The sequence below is a fragment of the Apium graveolens genome, chromosome 7, assembly GCF_009905375.1.
Source record: "Apium graveolens cultivar Ventura chromosome 7, ASM990537v1, whole genome shotgun sequence".
NCBI lineage: Eukaryota > Viridiplantae > Streptophyta > Magnoliopsida > Apiales > Apiaceae > Apium > Apium graveolens.
In genome coordinates, this window is record NC_133653.1 from 199004999 (window position 1) to 199024661 (window position 19663).

General features: G+C 35.8%; 2 protein-coding genes across 2 annotated transcripts; both read left to right on the forward strand.

Moving 5' to 3' along the window:
* Window positions 1–372: 372 nt before the first annotated feature.
* LOC141670404 (pentatricopeptide repeat-containing protein At1g14470) lies at window positions 373–3170 on the forward strand. Its single transcript, XM_074476231.1, has one exon. It carries the CDS (start codon window positions 457–459, stop codon window positions 2740–2742), a length of 2286 nt encoding a protein of 761 aa, XP_074332332.1. The 5' UTR covers window positions 373–456; the 3' UTR covers window positions 2743–3170.
* Window positions 3171–6649: 3479 nt separating this feature from the next.
* LOC141674326 (uncharacterized) lies at window positions 6650–7132 on the forward strand. Its single transcript, XM_074481053.1, has one exon. It carries the CDS (start codon window positions 6650–6652, stop codon window positions 7130–7132), a length of 483 nt encoding a protein of 160 aa, XP_074337154.1.
* The last annotated feature ends 12531 nt before the right edge of the window (window positions 7133–19663 follow it).

Here is a 19663-nt window from a genome sequence, read left to right on the forward strand (position 1 = left end):
GGTGTATTTTGCATATGAACTAAAATTTAGGGGTTGCAAGCTGCAAGAACCGTTCAAATATTAATATACCAACTTTATCTTTCAAACAGTTAACGTTAATGGTCATATTTGACGGAAAATTATAACAGGGGTGTAACTTGAAATATGTTTGAAAGTAATGAGATGCAATCTGCAATTTTTCAAAACATATATATAATATTGAATTTTGGCCAAAGTTAAAAGGTGTATTCTGCAATTGTCTCTTATTATTTAATATTTAATTATTTATATAAAATTTTAATAAAATAATATAAAATAAATATTAAAATATTAAATATTAACAAAAATCCGTGAACAGCACTGAGAGTAAGCCCGTACTTGTAAAAGATTATATTTGTCATGACTCATGATATTACGTTCAAATTCACATCACAGCCCCGAGCCCCACACATATGACATAGCTATACATGCCATGTCATGTCACCCTCACATTTAGGCACCATAGCTCTCAAAATATCAAACATCAGTCACCTAAAACAATTTCATGCACAAATCATTCTCAGAGCCTTCTCAAATGATAATTACTGGGTTGCACAGCTCATTAGCCAATGCACACGCCTCCATGCACCGTTACCGTACACACGCCTTATTTTCGACTTGGCCCATTCCAAGAATGTATACGTTTTTACCAACATGCTCAAGTTTTACTCTCTTTTGGATGCTCACAGTGATGTCCTCAAACTGTTCGATGAAATGTCTCATTGTGCGGTGAGGCCTGATGGTTTTGTTTACCCCATTTTATTGAAATCTGCTGGTAAAGATGGGAGATTGTTGCATGCTCAGTTGGTGAAGTTGGGGCATTATTGTGATGAGTACGTGAGGAATGCGATTATGGATGTTTATGCTAAACATGGGCCTATTGAGGTTGCTCGCCAGGTGTTTGATGAAATGTCTGAGAGAACTATTGCGGATTGGAATTTGATGATTTCTGGGTATTGGAGTTGGGAGAACAGGGTTGAAGCTTGTGGGTTGTTTGAGTTAATTCAGGAGAAGAATGTGGTTACTTGGACTGCTATGGTTACTGGGTTCTCGAGAGTTAAAGATCCGGTGAGGGCTAGGTGGTATTTTGATCATATGCCTGAGAGGAATCTTGTTTCGTGGAATGCGATGTTATCAGGGTATTCTAGAAATGGGTTTGCGGAAGAGACTGTAAATTTGTTTTATGAGATGATGACAGCTGGGGTGCAACCTAATGAGACGACTTGTGTTGCTGTTATATTGGGGTGCTCTTCTCTTCGTGATCCATGTCTTGCTGAATCTCTTGTTAAGAGATTAAATGAGAAGGGGGTGAAGTTGAATTGTTTTATAAAGACAGCCCTGCTTGACATGTACGCAAAATGTGGGAGCCTTGAAAAGGCTAGAAAGGTTTTTAATGAGTTGGGTTTGTATAGGAATTCTTTCACATGGAATGCAATGGTTTCTGCATATGCAAGGACTGGTGATTTAGAATCTGCAAAAGAGCTTTTTGATCGAATGCCTGAAAAGAATGTAGTCTCATGGAACTCGATGATTTCTGGTTATGCGCAAAACGGACGGTCAATATGTGCGATTAATCTGTTCAAAGAAATGATTAGGAACAAAGATGTAAAACCAGATGAAGTTACTGTGGCGAGTGTGATTTCAGCTTGTGGCCATCTTGGGGCATTAGAAGTTGGAATTCGGATTGTAAATACGCTGATGCAAGAAGGGATTAGGTTAAGCATTTCGGGATATAATTCTTTGATTTTTATGTACTCAAAGTGTGGAAGCATTAAAGATGCTAAAAAGGTTTTCGAAGAAATGAAAACAAGAGATCTTGTATCATACAACACACTAATTACAGGTTATGCAGCATACGGTCATGGCGATAATGCTGTTAATTTAATCTATATGATGAAAGCCGAGGGTATCAAACCAGACCGCATTTCATATATTGGTGCGCTAACAGCCTGCAGCCACGCAGGACTACTAGAAGATGGTAGAAAGGTCTTTGAATCAATTAAAGCACCGGATGTGGATCATTTCGCATGCATGATTGATTTATTGGGACGAGTTGGTAAGCTTGATGAAGCTAAGGAATTGCTTGACAAAATGCCGATGGAGCCTCATGCAGGAGTCTATGGTTCACTGTTAAGTGCAAGTCGAGTTCACAAAAGACTTGATCTTGGGGAATTTGCAGCCAACAGGCTCTTTGAACTTGAACCAGAAAATTCGGGAAACTATGTGTTGCTTTCTAACATATATGCCTCTGCAGGAAAGTGGGATGATGTCGAGAGGGTTAGAGGGGCAATGAAAAAATTAGGATTGACAAAGACAACTGGATGGAGTTGGGTGGAATACCGTGGTAAAATGCACAAGTTCATCGTAGGAGATCGTTCACATGAACAATCTGAAAGTATTTATAGGAAACTGGCAGAACTACAAAAGAAAATGAGGGATGCTGGTTATGTAGCTGATGACAATTGTGTGCTGCGAGACCTCGAGTTGGAAGAGAAGGAAGAGATTGTAGGCAGTCATAGTGAGAAATTAGCCATTGCTTTTGCTCTCTTAGTTAGTGAAGCTGGGTCAGTGATTAGGGTGGTCAAAAACCTAAGGGTCTGTCAGGATTGCCATACTGCTATAAAAGTTATATCAAAGATGGAAGGAAGAGAAATTATTGTGAGAGACAATAATAGATTTCATAGCTTTAGCAAAGGGTTGTGTTCTTGCAAGGATTATTGGTAGCTACAGACCCCAATTTCAGATCGTGTTACAATATTTACCCACCTGGTCATTTTCCTGGTAAGATGGTTTTATGAATGTGTAAAGTTTAAAACTTTTGAGCTCTATTTAACCAGCTGCCTTGCTCATGTTGCCCAACATGGCACTCGGACAAACCAATTATTCTGTGTTACATCCTGACTTGATATTGAAAATTTTGACCAACCAAGAAATCACGCATGAGGTAAATTTAGGATGGCAGATTTAGATGAAGACGGAGGAGGAGAAAAAAGCAAAACTGAAGAAGAAAAAAGTCGCCTCTTCGGTTTTACTGTATAGACATGTATTGATAATGGAAATCCAATGTAATAGCTTTAAAAGAAGAGCATCTATAATTTGCCAAGTCCTGTACAAAAGTCTTATTTGAGTGTTATGTACTTGTTTATTTAATAGTTTTGATGCGTTTCTACACAGTGTCTGAAAAAGAATTTAGGAATATTGAGTCTGCCCAACAGTTAGAACGTGCAATACCAAGTTCGAGCATTAATTTCTGCATATACGAGGGGATGGTGATTTAGGTTCAGTGAAAGAGCTCTTTGATAATATAACGGCGATTTGAGAGCCTTGGAGGCAAGGATTCTATGACTGCTAGTTATGCCCAAGATGAAAAATCGTCTAGTACTCTTCATCTTTTGAAGAAATATTTACAGAATACATATTGGAAACCAGTAGAAGTTACTATGGCAGGTCTCATTTCAGCTTGTGCCAATCTCGGGGTATTAAAATGTGAAACTGATCGATTCGCGGTATCCTGAAGCGAGGACAAGACCAGATAGGAATAATTGTTTCAGAATATGTGTATGTATAATTTCCATTTACTCGAAAGCATGGAATGATGGAATCATTGAAGTATAGAAGATACTAAAACTGGTTTTAAAAGATTTAATATTATGGATGCTATGCAGCTTATTGTTGGAGTCCCTAACACTGCAGTGAGTTAGTTACTCCATATCTGAGCTGCTGAGCTGTCCTGGGTCCTCTTGCCAGCTGGATACACTACCATCACTAGTGGGATATAGTTTGTTAGAAGCAGTGTTCCAGAAATCGCTAGGCGTGCCAGGACGGTGAGGGTACCTTCGAGAGATTAATCGGCAAGTCCGAGATTAATCGGACCGATTAATCGAAACATTAATCAGAAGGATATAAATATTATTTTTAATTTTTATAATTATATAATGATCAACATGTCAAATATTTGTTTGAAAAAAGAAATTAGAATGATATTAAACAAATCTACACATTTGACATGCGTTATGTACTAATTATTGAGTTTACAATATTAACTATATTTTAATTCACACTTTTAAAATTATAATATGTTATTTTTATATTTTAAGTGAGAAAATAAATATATTAGATTACTTGTTACTTCTTACCAATACTTTATATTATAAATTGACATGATATTGTGTGAAATTATGAAATTAATGATTTAAAATTATAAAAACGTAAAAAAAATATTTTTTTAATTATTTTCCGCCTAGACCGCCTAGGACCGATTTTTGACCGCCTAATCCCGATTTTGACCCGATTTTTGGAAAAAACGCCTAAATCGCCGCCTAGGTCCGAGTCGGGGCGTTTAACCACCGCCTAGCGCCTAGCGCCTAGGCGCCGCCTAGGCGGCCGCCTAGACCGATTTTTAGAACACTGGTTATAACTAGTTCATATAAAAAGTAGAGACTTGTAGAGAAAAATAGTTAGTAGATCGTAAAATAAATTCTCTATTTTATGCTTAGTTCTCTAGATAATGTAGAATATACGGTTTGTGATCTTATTCAAGTATTCAGTATGAATCTCCAATGTGTGATTGTGTTTAATAAGCAAATTAAAATATGGTATCAGAGCAGGTTTTACTCAATTCGTAATCTCTGTATCCGGAATCAAACGCCTTCATCGTCATCGTCTTCGTTTAACAGAATCAAACGCCTTTGTCGTCATCGTCTTCATTGAACATGTGTTATCTTTTTGATTTCATTTCTTGATTTTCGATCTATGAATTACTGATAAAATCGTGCTAAAAAAATGAAAATATACGCAACTTCTTCGCTATTGTACTAGTTGCTTTCAATATTTGTTTCATCTTGTTGAATCTTTCAGTATGACATTTTTTTCACTTCGTTTGATATTGTTCATCAAATTGCAAGATAGTTATTGATTTTTGTTATGGATTGCTGATAAATCTACAAATATGACTGAAAAAAATCGGACTCGTAGTTCAACTCAGGATCCGCCAAATGTTTACTTCATTCATCCATCTGATTCAAATACATCTCAGTTAGTTTCAGTGAAATTTAACGAATTTGGTTTTAGCAACTGGAAACATTCAATGATTTTATCAATTTTAGCTAAAAACAAGTTAGGTTTTGTAGACAGTAGTATAACGAAACCTGATGTTACATGTAATGATCTGAAAACTTGGGAACATTGCAATGATCTTGTGTCGTCTTGGATTATTTTCAATCTTGATGATACTATTGCCAAAAGTGTTTTGCTTATAAAGTTTGCTAGAGAAATCTGGACTGATCTCGAAGAATGTTTTGATTATATTTCTATGACACAAATGTATTCAATTGAGCAACAACTCTATGAATTGAATCAAGGAGCTGATAAGATCTCAGAATTTTTCATCAAACTCAAAACTCTATGGGATGCTGTTACCGATGCTAATCCTCTACCTCAATGCACCTGTCACAAGTGCAAATGTGGCTTAGAATAATGTATTCAAATGATGCAAGAGAATCAAATAATGATACAGTTTATGATGAACTTAAATGATGAGTATTCTGCAGTCATGGCTAATATTTTGATGCAGCATTCTATACCTAGTATTACCAGTGCATACATATTATTTGCTCAAGAAGAAAGGCATAAGGAGATCTCTCAGCTAACTACACAAAATGAAACACTGGCCTTCTATTCAGATAGACTGAGATTTAATGATGCTAAACCTCAATTTGAACCTGCTGCAAAAACTCCATTTGCTCCTTCTACTTCAACCTTGAATACTGCTTCAAATAATTCTAAGCATGCAGGAAATTGGAATAGAAAGCCTATTTCTCAATATTAAAGGCTTGCAGGTCATAGTCTTATACACATTGTAAGATTGCAGGTCACAGTCTTGACAAATGTTTCTAGGTGCATGGTTATCCACCAAATTTTAAAGGCTTTAAAGACTGAAAACTAGCAGCTGTTTCTCAATCAGATAATTTCTATGTGAATCATTAGCCAAGCTCAATCATTGTTAGGAAAAAATGCTATAAGTCAGAATCAAGATCTCCTGGGAATCAGGATTTGCCAACCGTCAGGATTTGCATGGCGTCAGGATTTGACATCAGGATGAAGACATTCATCAGGATATAACTGGGTGTCAAGATCACAGAGTAAATCAGAATCTGCTGATTTATACATTCCCAGTAATTGAGGAGTAGTTTAGTGTTGGTTCCTGATTTGTACGAACGTAGTTATTAATTGAGATATGTATATAAATATGATAATATCTTTTTAACATATCTTGTAATTGATAGAACATTTGTGTATTATATAAACACAGAATATGTTATCATTGTTAATAAGTTTTTACACGAGTATCATTGTAACCTAGCAGCTCTCAAGAACCTCAGAATTTCTTGAGAGAGTTTTATAACAGTTTATATCAAAATTAATAAACTATTATTGATCTCACATGCTGATCTCGATTTATTGATAGAATTGTATCCAACCCCCCTTAAATACTTATATTTTTAATGGGTAACAAGTGGTATCAGAGCAATCTAATTTAAATTTTAATCAGAAAAGATCAAAGATGTCAAGAAAAAAGTATGAAAGCATGAAGATCTCAATTTTGAAGAAGGCTGACTACTCAACATGAAAAATGAAGATGCTGATGTTTCTTGAGTCTATTGATGATAGCTATATTGATATAATCAATGATGGACCACCCTATCCTGAGAAGGTTGTTCCAATGACACCAACTGTTCCTGAACACTATATAAGAAAGGAAAAATCAGAATGGTCAGATGTTGAAAAAGCTGCAATGCTTAAAGATACCAAGGTCAGGAATATTCTTCATATTAGTTTGGACAATGTTATGTCAAACAGGGTGATTGCTTGCAAAACTTCCAATGCTATATGGGATGCACTAGAAACTCAATGTCAAGGAACCTTAGAAATCAAGAAGAATAGAAGAGTTGTTCTCATTCATGAATATGAAAAATTTGAAGCAAAGTCTGATGAAACCACTACTGACACTTATGACAGATTCTTGACCCTGTTAAATGATCTGTCATTAGTTGGAAAGGAATATGACAAGAAAGATTCTAATACCAAGTTTCTAAGGGCTCTTCCTGATGAATGAGATACACATACATCTATCATCAGGCACCAGTATGATTTAGAACAATGTTCACTGGATGAAATCTGTGGGATGCTGAAAACCTATGACTTGGAAATTCAAAAGAGGAAGAATAGGAAAGGACAAAAGATGAAGTCTCTTGCACTAAATGCTGAAACTCACAAGTCCAAGGAATAGACTAGTGAGAACTCAAGGAGAAGGAATACTGTTACGATGTTAGATACTGATGAGTCATCAGATCCTGAAACTGATATTGATGAGGATTCTGAGATAGAGCTGGATGATCCTCAAGTAATTCAGATGGCTATAATGTTGGTGAAATGATTCATACGGATGAGATTCAAGAAACCACAGAGAAAAGGTGATTTCAACAAGAAGTATTCTGGTGATGACAAAGGAAAGTTTAGGAAGAATGAAAGTCGGTATTCCAAGGGAAGAATGAGGGTCTAATTCAAAAAATAAGGATAACATATCTGAGTTAAAAACCTTCTTGAAATCTCTGCATCTAAATTTCAAAAATAAGTCTCTTAAAAATGAGGGTCTAATTCTTGAGAATAGAGAGCTTAAAATGAAAAATGATCATTTAGAAGCACATCTAATTTGTATGCATGAAATTGATGTTGCATGTAATAGAGCTAAGCACAATGAAACTCAGATGAGCATTAAATATGCCATGTTAGAGGAAGTTCTTGAAAAAGAGAGACAAGTTTTTTTAAAACTTGGATAAGTTCAGGAAGAAAGGTTCACAATATGATTACTGATAAAAACAAGAAAGAATGTCTAGGTTATAATGAAGATACTGATAAAAACATCACTAATACAACACCTATTAAATTTGTCAGTATTGCAGAAGATAAACCTAAGTCAGTTTATGAAAAAGGATCTACCTCTGGAAATCCTAACAAAAAGAAAATTGAGATGAAAGTTGTTGAAAATAGAGGTATAAACATAGGTCTACTATCTAAAGGACAACTAGAAAAGAAAATAAATGAGGTAAATGGTAAATCTCAAAAATAGAGATGTAAAAGAGGTATAAATGGATAGCAAGGAATTAATAAAGCAAATAATTATAAGTATATTCCTGATGCACCTTGAAAGACTTGCTTTAAATGTGGTTATACTAATCATATTGCTATTGATTGCAGGAAGAATCAAAAGAAAGTTGTTGTTATTCCTGAGTCTGATGTTAGTGGTAGATCGGTACTTTATAAACCCTAGAATCCTTGTTTTCACTGTCGTAGTGTTTGGAATTAAATCTATACTTATAATGAGTATCATAGCCTGTATCACAACTATTATGATTTTTTGCCCAAGTATAGTAAAATTGCAAATTCTGCTAGAACTGCGAACAATAAACATGCATTCTATAGAGTTAAAACTGACAGGGAAAATCCTAATGGAGCAAATCCTGTCAGGAAGTCTTCTGCTGCACTAAAACATAAGATATCAAAAAACCCCCAACAAGTTTGGGTTCTCATAAATTCTAATTAATTTCCTCATTTCTGATTGCAGGGAAATAAAAAGAATGCGCTCGTATTGGATAGTGGTTGTTCTTCACATATGACTGGAAATAAATCCCTGTTATCAGAATATGAGATGAAGGTTGGCCCAATGGTTTCCTATGATGATGGAAATATAGGAAAAACTCTGGGATATGGCAATATTATCATTGGAAATGTCATCTTTCAAATGTAGCTCTAGTAGATGGACAATAACACAACCTTTTGAGCATCAGTCAAATTACTGACAGAGGATATCATGTTATATCTTATGATACTCACTGTGAAATGGTTCATAAGATAACAAAGAAAGTTGTTTTGATTGGATACAGATATGTAAACATATATGACGCCAAACTTCATGCAAATGCTGATGAACCTGAGACTTGTCTGATATGCAAAACATCAGTAGATGAAAGTCGGAACTGGCACAAGAAGCTTTTACATCTAAATTTTAATAATCTTATTGAACTGGTCAAGAAATATTTGGTAAGAGGACTACCAAACATGTACTATTCTCCTGATGGTATGTGTGATTCCTGTGAACAAGCCAAGCAAATAAGGACTTCTTTTAAAAGCAAGTCAGAATCATCCATTAAAAAGCCATATCAAATGCTACAACTGGATTTTTTTGGTCCTGTGAACATTATTTCTATCAACAAGAAAAGGTACATCCTAGTTGTTGTTGACGAATTTACCAGATTTATATGGGTATTTTTCTTTCACATGAAAGATGAGACTCCACATATTCTTCTGGATCATATGAGGTTAATTGAAAATGGCTCAAAATATAAAGTGCAAATACTCAGAAGTGATAATGACACAAAATTCAAAAATTCCAAGATGGATGAATTATGCAGATACAAAGGAATCTCCCAATAATTCTCAGCTCCAGGAACTCCTCAACCAAATGGAGTAGTGGAAAGGAAAAATAGAACATTGATTAAGCAGAAAGAATAATGCTTCTGGAAGAAAATCTCCCAACTTATTTTTGAGCTGAAGCTATCAATACTTCCTGTTATATTCAAAATTTAATTCTCATTAACATGCATGGGTTAACTCCTTATCAGATGATCAAGGAAAAGAAACCAATCTTGAAGCATCTTCACATTTTTGGATGTAAATGCTTTGTACTGAGAGCACATCATGTGATGCTTGGAAAATTTGACAAGAAAGATGATGAGGGTATAAAATCTTGTTTACTTGAACTACAGACATCAGGAAGTGAACATGAGAAGGGGTGCAACTGTGTTTGAAATAATTCTTACTTCAAGACAATTGACATTAAATCCTGATGGTCTGAGAACTTGTTATGTACTACTTGATGATTTGATGATAGAGATGACTCCAATTGGAAACCTGAGAGCTGCTATATATCAATTATCTGAAAAAACTGATTATGAAAGAAGTTTAAAAATTAGGCTAAAGCAACTTCTCGAGAAGAAGATGGATGAGAGAGTCAAGGCTTTTGTCAAGAGATACTCAAGGATTTATGAAGAACCGGTAAATTCATATTAACAGGAAATTAATGAGTATGCTCTACAACTTTCTACTCAATATTTTATCTTTCTGTTTTTGGCATCAAGCTGAGCATATAATTTATGCATGTTCTATAAAGCATTAATCAAAGGAGATTGTTAGGAGAAAATGCTCTAAGTCAGAATCAGGATCTGTTGAGAATCAGGATTTGCATGGCGTCAGGATTTGACATCAGGATGAAGACAATCATCAAGATATGACCAGATGTCAGGATCACCAAAAGTGTTAGGTAATGAGTAAAACACAGGGGGGGGTGAATGTGTTTTGGATATTTTTAAGACTTTTTGAATGTTACTTGGTTAACAAAGCAGATTAGAAATGCATTAAGACTATGTTAACTGAAATAAAACAGTACACGCAATATTTCAAAACTCACTTAATTTTGTATTAAAATTAAGCTAGTGTCTTGCTACAAATCCCGGGTTCCTTGTAAGTAAAGAACTCAGCTTCTTCCTTGAGAGAGTTACAAGAAATTCTAGATATGTTTAGTACAAATTAAAAGCAAAGGACCAATGTTTACTTTATAGATTAGTTAACACAGGTTTACACAGCATGCAATAGAATGTACTAAATCCTACTTTTAAGTTATCTCTAAAGCTTTCCAATTCCGGCTTAGTGCATCTTTGCAAATCCTTTGAATCTGTGACTTTCCTTTGTCAGTTAATCTTGGCCTTTGATCTTGTACTCTTCAAGCTACTTTTGTAGACTTTTCAATCTAACCGATTAGATCGTTTGGTGCAATAATCTTGAATATTTAACTTATCTGCATTATGTACTTGTGCTTCATATCGAGATCTCCAGTTTGATCTATAGAGAACTGATATCTCAATAAGTATAATTGCTTATTGAGATCTCTTAGTTCTCTATAAGTGTTTTGACTTGTTGAGGTCTCTGAGTTCTCTATAAGTGAACTTGGCTTGTCGAGGTCTCTAAATTTCTGCATGTGGAAATGACTTGTCGATATCTCTGATCTTCATTTTGACTTGTCGATATCTCTGAGTTCTCTAATGCAAAAATGACTTGTCGATATCTCTGAGACCTCTATAGGCATTTTGACTTTTCGATATCTCTAAGATCTCTAATGATAATTTGAGTTGTGGATATCTCCAATCTTCATGTCTTTATTTGGCTTGTCGATATCTCTGAGACTTCTCTATAAGCTGTTTTGGACTTCTCGATAAGTCATTCTGGATTTCTCGAATGACTTCTTTATATGACTTGATCTGTGACTTGTAGATATCTTGACTTAGAATATTTTTCCTAAAACAGATTTATTCAATTCCAAGCTTCTTCACAATTTCTATGATGCATGACCTTCTTGATCTTCTTCCAGAGTTTATTCTTAGGCTTGAGATTGTTTATAGAAAAATACTCCAGTCTAATTCTTTGACATTTTACAGACTCAAGTAATACAATACAAAATACAAATTTAGATTATTGTACAACTAATTCTAAGGGCTGTCAATTTGACTTAGTCTTGTTACAGTACATGCACGTCTTGCACAACAATCTCCCCCAATTTGTGAGAAGATTGCTTATCACAAATTCATGCCTGGTAACAAGACTAACCCCAAGTTACAATGAACAATAAAACATTACACGAGAAATTGACAGAAGTATAACTTTTATATATTAAGTAATTACAAGAGTTTGATAGGTACATTCGTTACATGAAATCCTCACAGGCTGGCTCATTTTTAATAAGGTCTTTAAGATTTACTAGCACTTAAAATTCTTCTATGATTTTAGTTCCTCTTAGAACTTCCACAAGCTTGAGCCACTCATCTAATGAATAACTATTCAGGTAACCAATTCTAAATCTTAAAAATCTGCCAACCTTTATATTCAGAAAGTCTGCCCATCCCCTTTGCCTTTAGCTCATTTGATCTTTGTTCAAGTCTTGCAAGTTCTTCTGCATACTTCCTATCTTTTTCTTCCTTTTCAGCCTTTGCTCTTGCATTTCTTTCATCCCTTTCTCTCACCCATACACATAATACATCCTTCCAAGCCATTGTAATAATATCATTATCCTTCATTAAACTGATTACTCTTTTAAATTCTGTGGTTGAAAGTGTGTTCATTAAGTTGCATCCAAGTAGGGTTAAAGTACCATCAACATAATATATCCTAATTTTTGTATAGGATACAACCCATACTATGACTATTTCTTCAGCTAGCTATTGAAAGTACTCTTCATCTGTGATGCATCAATTTAGTGGCAGAAAATCAGATTGATCATAACAATTCCAGATAGCCCTATTAGTAACTTGCAGTTTCTTTGGTTTTCTTCCAACAGATTTGTAATGAGTTTTGACTGGTGGTTTGAATGAGGGTAGGTTTGTGATTTTATTCAAGGTGGATTGGCTGTATGTGATTGGTATTTTGAGTAGGGTGTTTGCAGTTGGTTTGTACAAAAACTGGGGCTTTGAGGTCAATGATAGTTGATTATTTGAGCTTATAGATTTAGTGGTTTGAGCAGGTTAGATTTGGATTGACTGGACATTTTTCTTTGGTTCCGAACCATCCTCCTCCTTCTTCTTTCTTCTCTCTTCACCTCTCTTCTTATCATCTCCCTTCTTCTCATCTTGCTTCTTTTCTTTGCTACCAATTGCTCTAGAAGATTGACTTGGATTTGAGCTAGAAGGTTTTTGATCATCTTGCTTCTGCTCATCATCATCCTTGTCATCTTCTAAATTGAATTGTGAATTTGACAACATGGTATCTGCATTTTGAAGATATCTTCCCAAGATTCTGATCATCTCCTCATCTTCAATTTTTTTTATTTTTCTTGGACTTTAGATCAGTTTTAAGAGACATTATCAATCTCACATTTCCTCTGACACAATTCTTTGGAACCGTGAAGAACTTGCATTTTCTTGATTATGAACAGATGTAGGCCACCCCTTGCTTGGATGAAGATAGGCTTTAGGAAAAGCAGCTATCTGAGCTTTTTTGAGTTTATTTAGCAGTTGGGTGTCCTCTGGAATTACTGGATTAACTCTGTTAATAATTACATCCAACTCAGATGCTCTCATAGTTTGAAGATTGGAGAGAGACACCTGTAGACATCTGTCCAAGCCACAGTCATTTACATTTGCAATAATTCTTTTATCTAGAAAGTTATCAACTTTGACAACCACAACTCTTATAAAATTGATGTTGTTAGCCAATGCTCTTTTATATGTGATGTAGTTGTTGTGAATTGACACCCTTAAGACTGTTAAAAGTTCATTAAATTCTTGATCTTGACAAGGCCCTTCTACAAATTTTAGAAGTCTGTCTTTCCCAACATCTTTAGATAATTGAGCTTGTGAAGATCTTTGACTAGTGTGAGTTGATGTCAATTTTCTAGTCTCTTTAGATTTCCCAGCTTCCTTAGATTGTTGAATCCTAACTTCTATCTCCCCCTTAGTCTTGTTTGCAGGCAGGAGTAACAGATTTGGAATTTATGGCCTCACAACTTCAGGAAGAGCAGGTAGAGGAATATTCAAGGCACCGATGATAGCTCCCAAATGAACTGAGTTCTGCATCTGAAGGTGTTAGTGGGAGTCTACCAGGGTCATGATGTCATTTTGTTGACTCTGCACTAGAGAAGTGAGATCTTGTACCTGAGCTGTGAGTGAGTCATTAGAGGACTGTAGAGTTAAGACTTACTGTTGTAGAGATTGAAGTTGGAGATTTGATGATGTTGATGATTGTGACTGAGAGCTTGAAGATGTAAGGTCCCGTAAGAGGGCTAATTTAAGCTAGAAGAGGGGTTGAATAGCTTAATTACCAATTTAAAAATTATTATGGTGTCTTAAAATAATTCATCCCTTTTTAAACTTTACCGAGTGGCTATGTAGTTTATATGCACGGAAAATAAAGTGCAAGGAAAGAAAATACCACACGGTGATTTTATCCTGGTTCCCGATGGCGCAACCTCTAATAGATTCGCTCACCCCTACGTCTAGTCCCCGAGCTCCTCTCCCAGACTCGGGATTTTCCTTTATAATAACTCGCTCCTTTAGTAGGCAGAGAAGCCTTTACACCCTTACAAGTATTTATCTTGGTGCGTAACACAAGGGTCACCACCTCAAAATAAATGTAATACCTACACAACTTATCTTAGACAATAGATTCCCGCTATTTCTTCAAAGTTGATGTAGAACCTTTGTTAGGTCACACGCACTGTAGAAGGGGGTTAAATACAGTGTTTAGCACAATCAAATCGAATTAAAGAACACAAGTAACATAAAACAAACTTTATTAAACTCTGTTACAATATGGAACTGTCCTCTCTCAGTGATGAATAAAATATCACGAGAGCTGCTAGGGTTACAATGAATATTATTCTCGATAATGATAACACATATAGTGTAAACCCTATGTCTGTGTTTATATACTACACAGTTACAAGATAATCGCTAATTGATATAGAATATAATTCTACTTCCTAAAATATATCAACTAGTTATCTTTTTTTCCAAGTATTCTATTCTTCATAGAATTCCTTCTTCATGCATATCTCTTCTTGCGTTTGTCTTGATCTTCTTTCCTTTCAATCAGCCGCCTTCCTTATCTGAAAGTCTCCTTAAGTCCTGATATTATCTTCTGATAAATATCTCCTGATAACTTAAGTCCTGACAACTTAAGTTCTGACTTCAGTATAAGTGCTGATTTCTAGTTAAGTACTGATTTGTCCTGTTTAAGTAAGATCTGAAAACTAAACACAAATCATATTAGACATGACATTATCAAATATATCTAACAATCTCCCCCAACTTGTAAATTAGCATAATATACAAGTTTAACTGATATTTGATGATGTCAAACACATTAAGTACAAATGCATGAGAATTTGATTAGATAACTACAACTTACAGTCCTTGTAGCTTTACCATCTTTAACTTCTGATAACAGTTTCAGTCTGTATACACATCGAAATTTGAGCAGTTGTAGATCTTGACTTGGCTTCAATTACTGATCTCTTTGATGTCAGGAGTTGTTCAGAGATAATTCTTTAACAAACATCTCTCAGAATATTTAAGTTCATCAATCATTCTCCTTTTAGCATTCTTCAATTCAACTGTATCTTCACCAATTTGAAAGATAGCAGCCCTGAGATCATTTATTCTAGCTTTCCTTATGTCCTGATCTAGTCTGATCAAATATGCCTTGTCAGACTCAAGATTGAATTCCACAACCTTATAACCTAGAAAGGTAGTTATAATCTTAGCAGAGTTAGGCTTCATCTCGATAATATCACCCTTGTGATCTCTGTACTTGGGACAATATGTGCTGTCAGACTTTACAGAATAAAGCTTCTTCTGTCTCTGAATTTGAGTCTTCAAATAATTTGCAGCACTATCTGTTAATCTGTTCTTCACTTGAAGTAAGAATAGAACATGTTCTAGTTCCTCATAATACTTCAGTGGTATAGCATTCTGCCTAATATGGTAAACCCTTCCATCTGTCATAAAGTATAACAAGATGTGTTCTTTCAAGAATGTGTGGTAAACCATCGGTACAGATTCAAGCTGATTCAATCTTTTAGGAGTTGCTCCAACACCTGCTTCACTTAAAGAAGTTGGATCATTGGTTGTGTTATGTATTCTTCTTTCATCAGCACTACCCAATCCAGATTTATCTCTTGCTTCTTTTCCTGTAACCACTCTTGCTTCAAAACCACTTGTTGCAGTCTTCAAAGGTTGAGTCTGTTTAGCTTTGGTGAATCCTGGTAGGAGTAACTTTGAAGGTTTAACATGAGCAACGTCAGAGGTTTCCTTTAACTTATCTTCTGATATCAAACCAACTTGAGCTATGTCAGAGGTTGCTTGCTTCAGTGTCATATCAGAACTTACTATATCTTGACTCTGAACAACTTGAGCCATGTCAGAGGTTGTTTGAGAAATCTTCTTTGAAATTAGAGTAAGATTAGCATCATCATCAGATATTTCTTCATCCATAGTAGGCACATAAACCTTTACAGGTTCACCAACTTTCTCTTTACCCTTGGACCTTGGATCTATCTCCATTTGTGATTTGGCCTTAGTTGCCTAAGGATTTATCCTTTCTTTTATCACAATGCCTTTAGCCTTAGGAATTTTCTTTTCAACAACAGAAGCTTCATATTTGGAGTTGACTTTTTCTAACTTAGGTCTAGCTTCTTCTTCCTTTAGACTCTCAAGGTCCATTCCTGGATTTTCTTTCAGAAATAATTGTCTTGAAATTTCCTCATCAAGTTCCAGATGTTCATCAGAACTTATCCTTTTACCAGTATCAGAAGTTATTCTTCTCCCAGTATCAGAACTTGTTCTTTGACTTGTAGTTCCAGTTCTACCTGATGAAAGACCTTTACCTTGACCATGACCTCCACCCATTCCAGAGTTTCCCTGGTCATCTTTCCCATCATCCTTTCCTTTCAGTGTCTTAATAGGTTTGCATTTGGACTTAATTACTTTCTCCCCCTTTTTGGCATCAGCAGGTAAAAGAAGAGAGACAAGTAATTCCACTGAGGATTGGTTCTCATTGAGTTGAGATTGCTGAGAAGCTTGATTCTTTAGAATATCATCAATCTGAGCCTGTTGCTTCTCTTGAGTTTTCTCAATGTTGGCAATTCAGTCAAAGGCAGGCTTGAAAAATCTATTATTTTCAAGTTTCACATTCATATCTTGCTGGAGTAAAGTTTCTTGAATTTTATTCACCTTGGCATGAGTTGTTGAGTGTTGACCTTGAAGGTGTCTAGTACTCAATGCAGTAACTCTCAGCTGTGTCTTGAAATCATCATTAACTAGCATCTCATCAACTTTTGCCAAGTGCTCAGCAAGAATTCTTTCATTTGGAACAAAGGTAACTGTGTTCCACTCCTTAGTCCACTCCTGTCCTATAGGAGTTTCACTCCAAGGTACTGGTGCTTCTCCTCTAATAAACTTTTTAACTAGTTCAGCTTTTGAAGGAGCTTGTAGAGGTGCATGTCCAGAAGGACCAACTGCATCAACATCTACATTTATAGCAGCATTACCAGTATCATTAGCATTTGCAGCATCAGAACTTACAGAGTCAACATCCTATGATAAAAGAACAGTATGAGAGGCTATTGAGGCTTTAACATCATCCTTTAAGTGCTGATCTGCTACTAAATTCTGATCAACATCCATATTCTGATGCTCACCTAAAATCAGATCTTCAATATCTAGATGCAGAGAAGGTGTTTTAGGCAATTCTGGATTAAAATCAGCATCAAAAATTGGTGTTGTCGGTGGAGTGACTTGAGTTGGTGGAGCTTCCAGGTACAAAACCTCAGGCACAATCAAGTTGTGAATGTCAATGTCAGCACTTGTACCTGGGTCTTCAGTATGTACTGGATGAATTACAGGAGACACAGGAGGTGTAGATACTCTGTCTTGAGCAGTTTCCTGAATAGGTGACAATGGAGGTGTAAATGCAGTAGCTTCAGCAAATTCTGGCTGTGTTGAGGGAAGGAATTCAATCACAATTGGCTCCTTTGAGATCAGAGATTCCTGATCTCCTTCCTTAGCTGCTGCTTCCTCATCCTCTAAAACTAACTTAGCCATGTCCCTGTTAACTCTTTGTTTCTTGCGTCTCTTTGAAGGTGGAGAGACTTTGGGAGTTTTATCAGAATACATCCTTCTAAGCCTTTTGAGAAGCTTAGAACTCCCAGTTTTAACATTCTTCTGAGTGGAAATCTTCTCAGCTTCTTCAACAACAGGTTCTGATACTGGAACCTGTTCCTCACTAACTGACTCATCTCTCAGAACAATCCTCCTTCTCTTCTGTTGTGTCTGAGGTACAGACTTTGTCCTTTTAGGTTTGGAAGATGCAGGCCTCACATGATGTGCTGATGGTGAAGGTTGAGATGTCTGTGATGGTTTGAAATATATCCTGATGGAGGGTTGAGTAGGTTGAGGTTGAGAAGTTTGAGGTGTAGTTGTGGTATGTTCTGATGGTTGTTGTAGTGGCTGGGATGTGCTGGTGGGTTAAACATCAGGGTAAACAGACGTGTAGGTTTGAGGATCAGCATTTACAAGAATTTGTTTCACAGACTGAGGTATCTGTAAGGGTCGACCACTTTCTTCTTAATGTCAGCATTTAACAAATCATTAAAAGCCCTTTTTGCAAGCTTAAAGGGTGGAATTAAATCAGTGGTAGGTTGGGGTTCATCAGCACAACAAAAATTATATATAAGCTAACAGAATCTAGCAAAGTATACTACATTCCTATCCTCTGTCATCCTATCCCCTATGAATCCTAGCACAACACTTGCAAAATCAAAGTGAGTTTGATGAATAAGAGCATACCCGATTTGCTGACTCATAATTGGAATGGCATCAAAGCTGGAGTACTTATTGGCGAATGCCTTAGTGATACAATTGAAGAAAAAGCTCCATTCCTTCCTGATATTTTCCCTTTTCAACTGTCCAAGCTTGCCCAAAATTTTCTCATAGCCCAAACTGGCCATGAGCTGCTGTAGAACAGGGTCCCCCACTGTTGAAAAAGTACAGCCTTCTGGTAAGTGAAGAGCTTTACGAACTGCTCCAGGAATAACCACATGCTCAACATCATTCACTTCAAAAACGATGCTTGGAGTACCAGTAGCACCACCATCATCAAAATGCCCAGTCCGCCAGAACGTCAGAACTTGTTGACTTGAAATAGTTTGAGGTTGGGTCAAAGCATACCCAATCTCACTAGTTGCTAAGAAATCTTGCACAAAGTGCAAATCTGATGGAGCTTCAGCCTTGTTCAAGATTGCAGCATAGTTGTTTGGTACAAACTTGGCTCCATCAACAATTAAATCCTTGGGTGCCATGAGAAATAAGTGAGAAATAAAATTGCCTGTAAGGTGTTTGATAAAATCTCTGTAAAGAAATTGCCAGTAAATGTGAGAGAGAATAAGAATTAAAATAAAAGGTTTAAAAGTCTTTTATCTCTTTTACTTAGACACCCCACGTGACAGCAGTTAATATGTAGTGGAACAGACCTTTACACCTGTCAGACATGCAGTAGTTAAGGCAAAAATTAAAGGGCACGGTAAATAAGCAATTATTACTTATCACATACAGTTTTTCAAGGAGAAAAACCATCCCACTAACCAAGTAATCCCATTAAATAAATGATTATTATTGCTTTATCTCTCATAAACCAATATTCAAAAAAAAATATGACCGTTGAGGTAATGACCAAAAATAAACCAAGTAAATAAATACTGCCACGTCAGCATCAGAACTTGATTATTATCAGGATTTAAAAATCATCAGAATATGATTAGTATCAGAATTTAAAAGGTCATCAGAATATGAAATGACTCAGAGACAAAATCTTGCAATAAAGTAAAATTTCATTAATATATCAAATGAATACATATCATGCAACTTAAATTACATGCAGAAAATTACAAGATTGCCCTAGTCTAAAATCTCTAACATCAACAGCCTTAGTCCTAGTCTAAAAGACTGACAAAGCTGATAGTAAAGAGAAACATGAGGATAGCAAT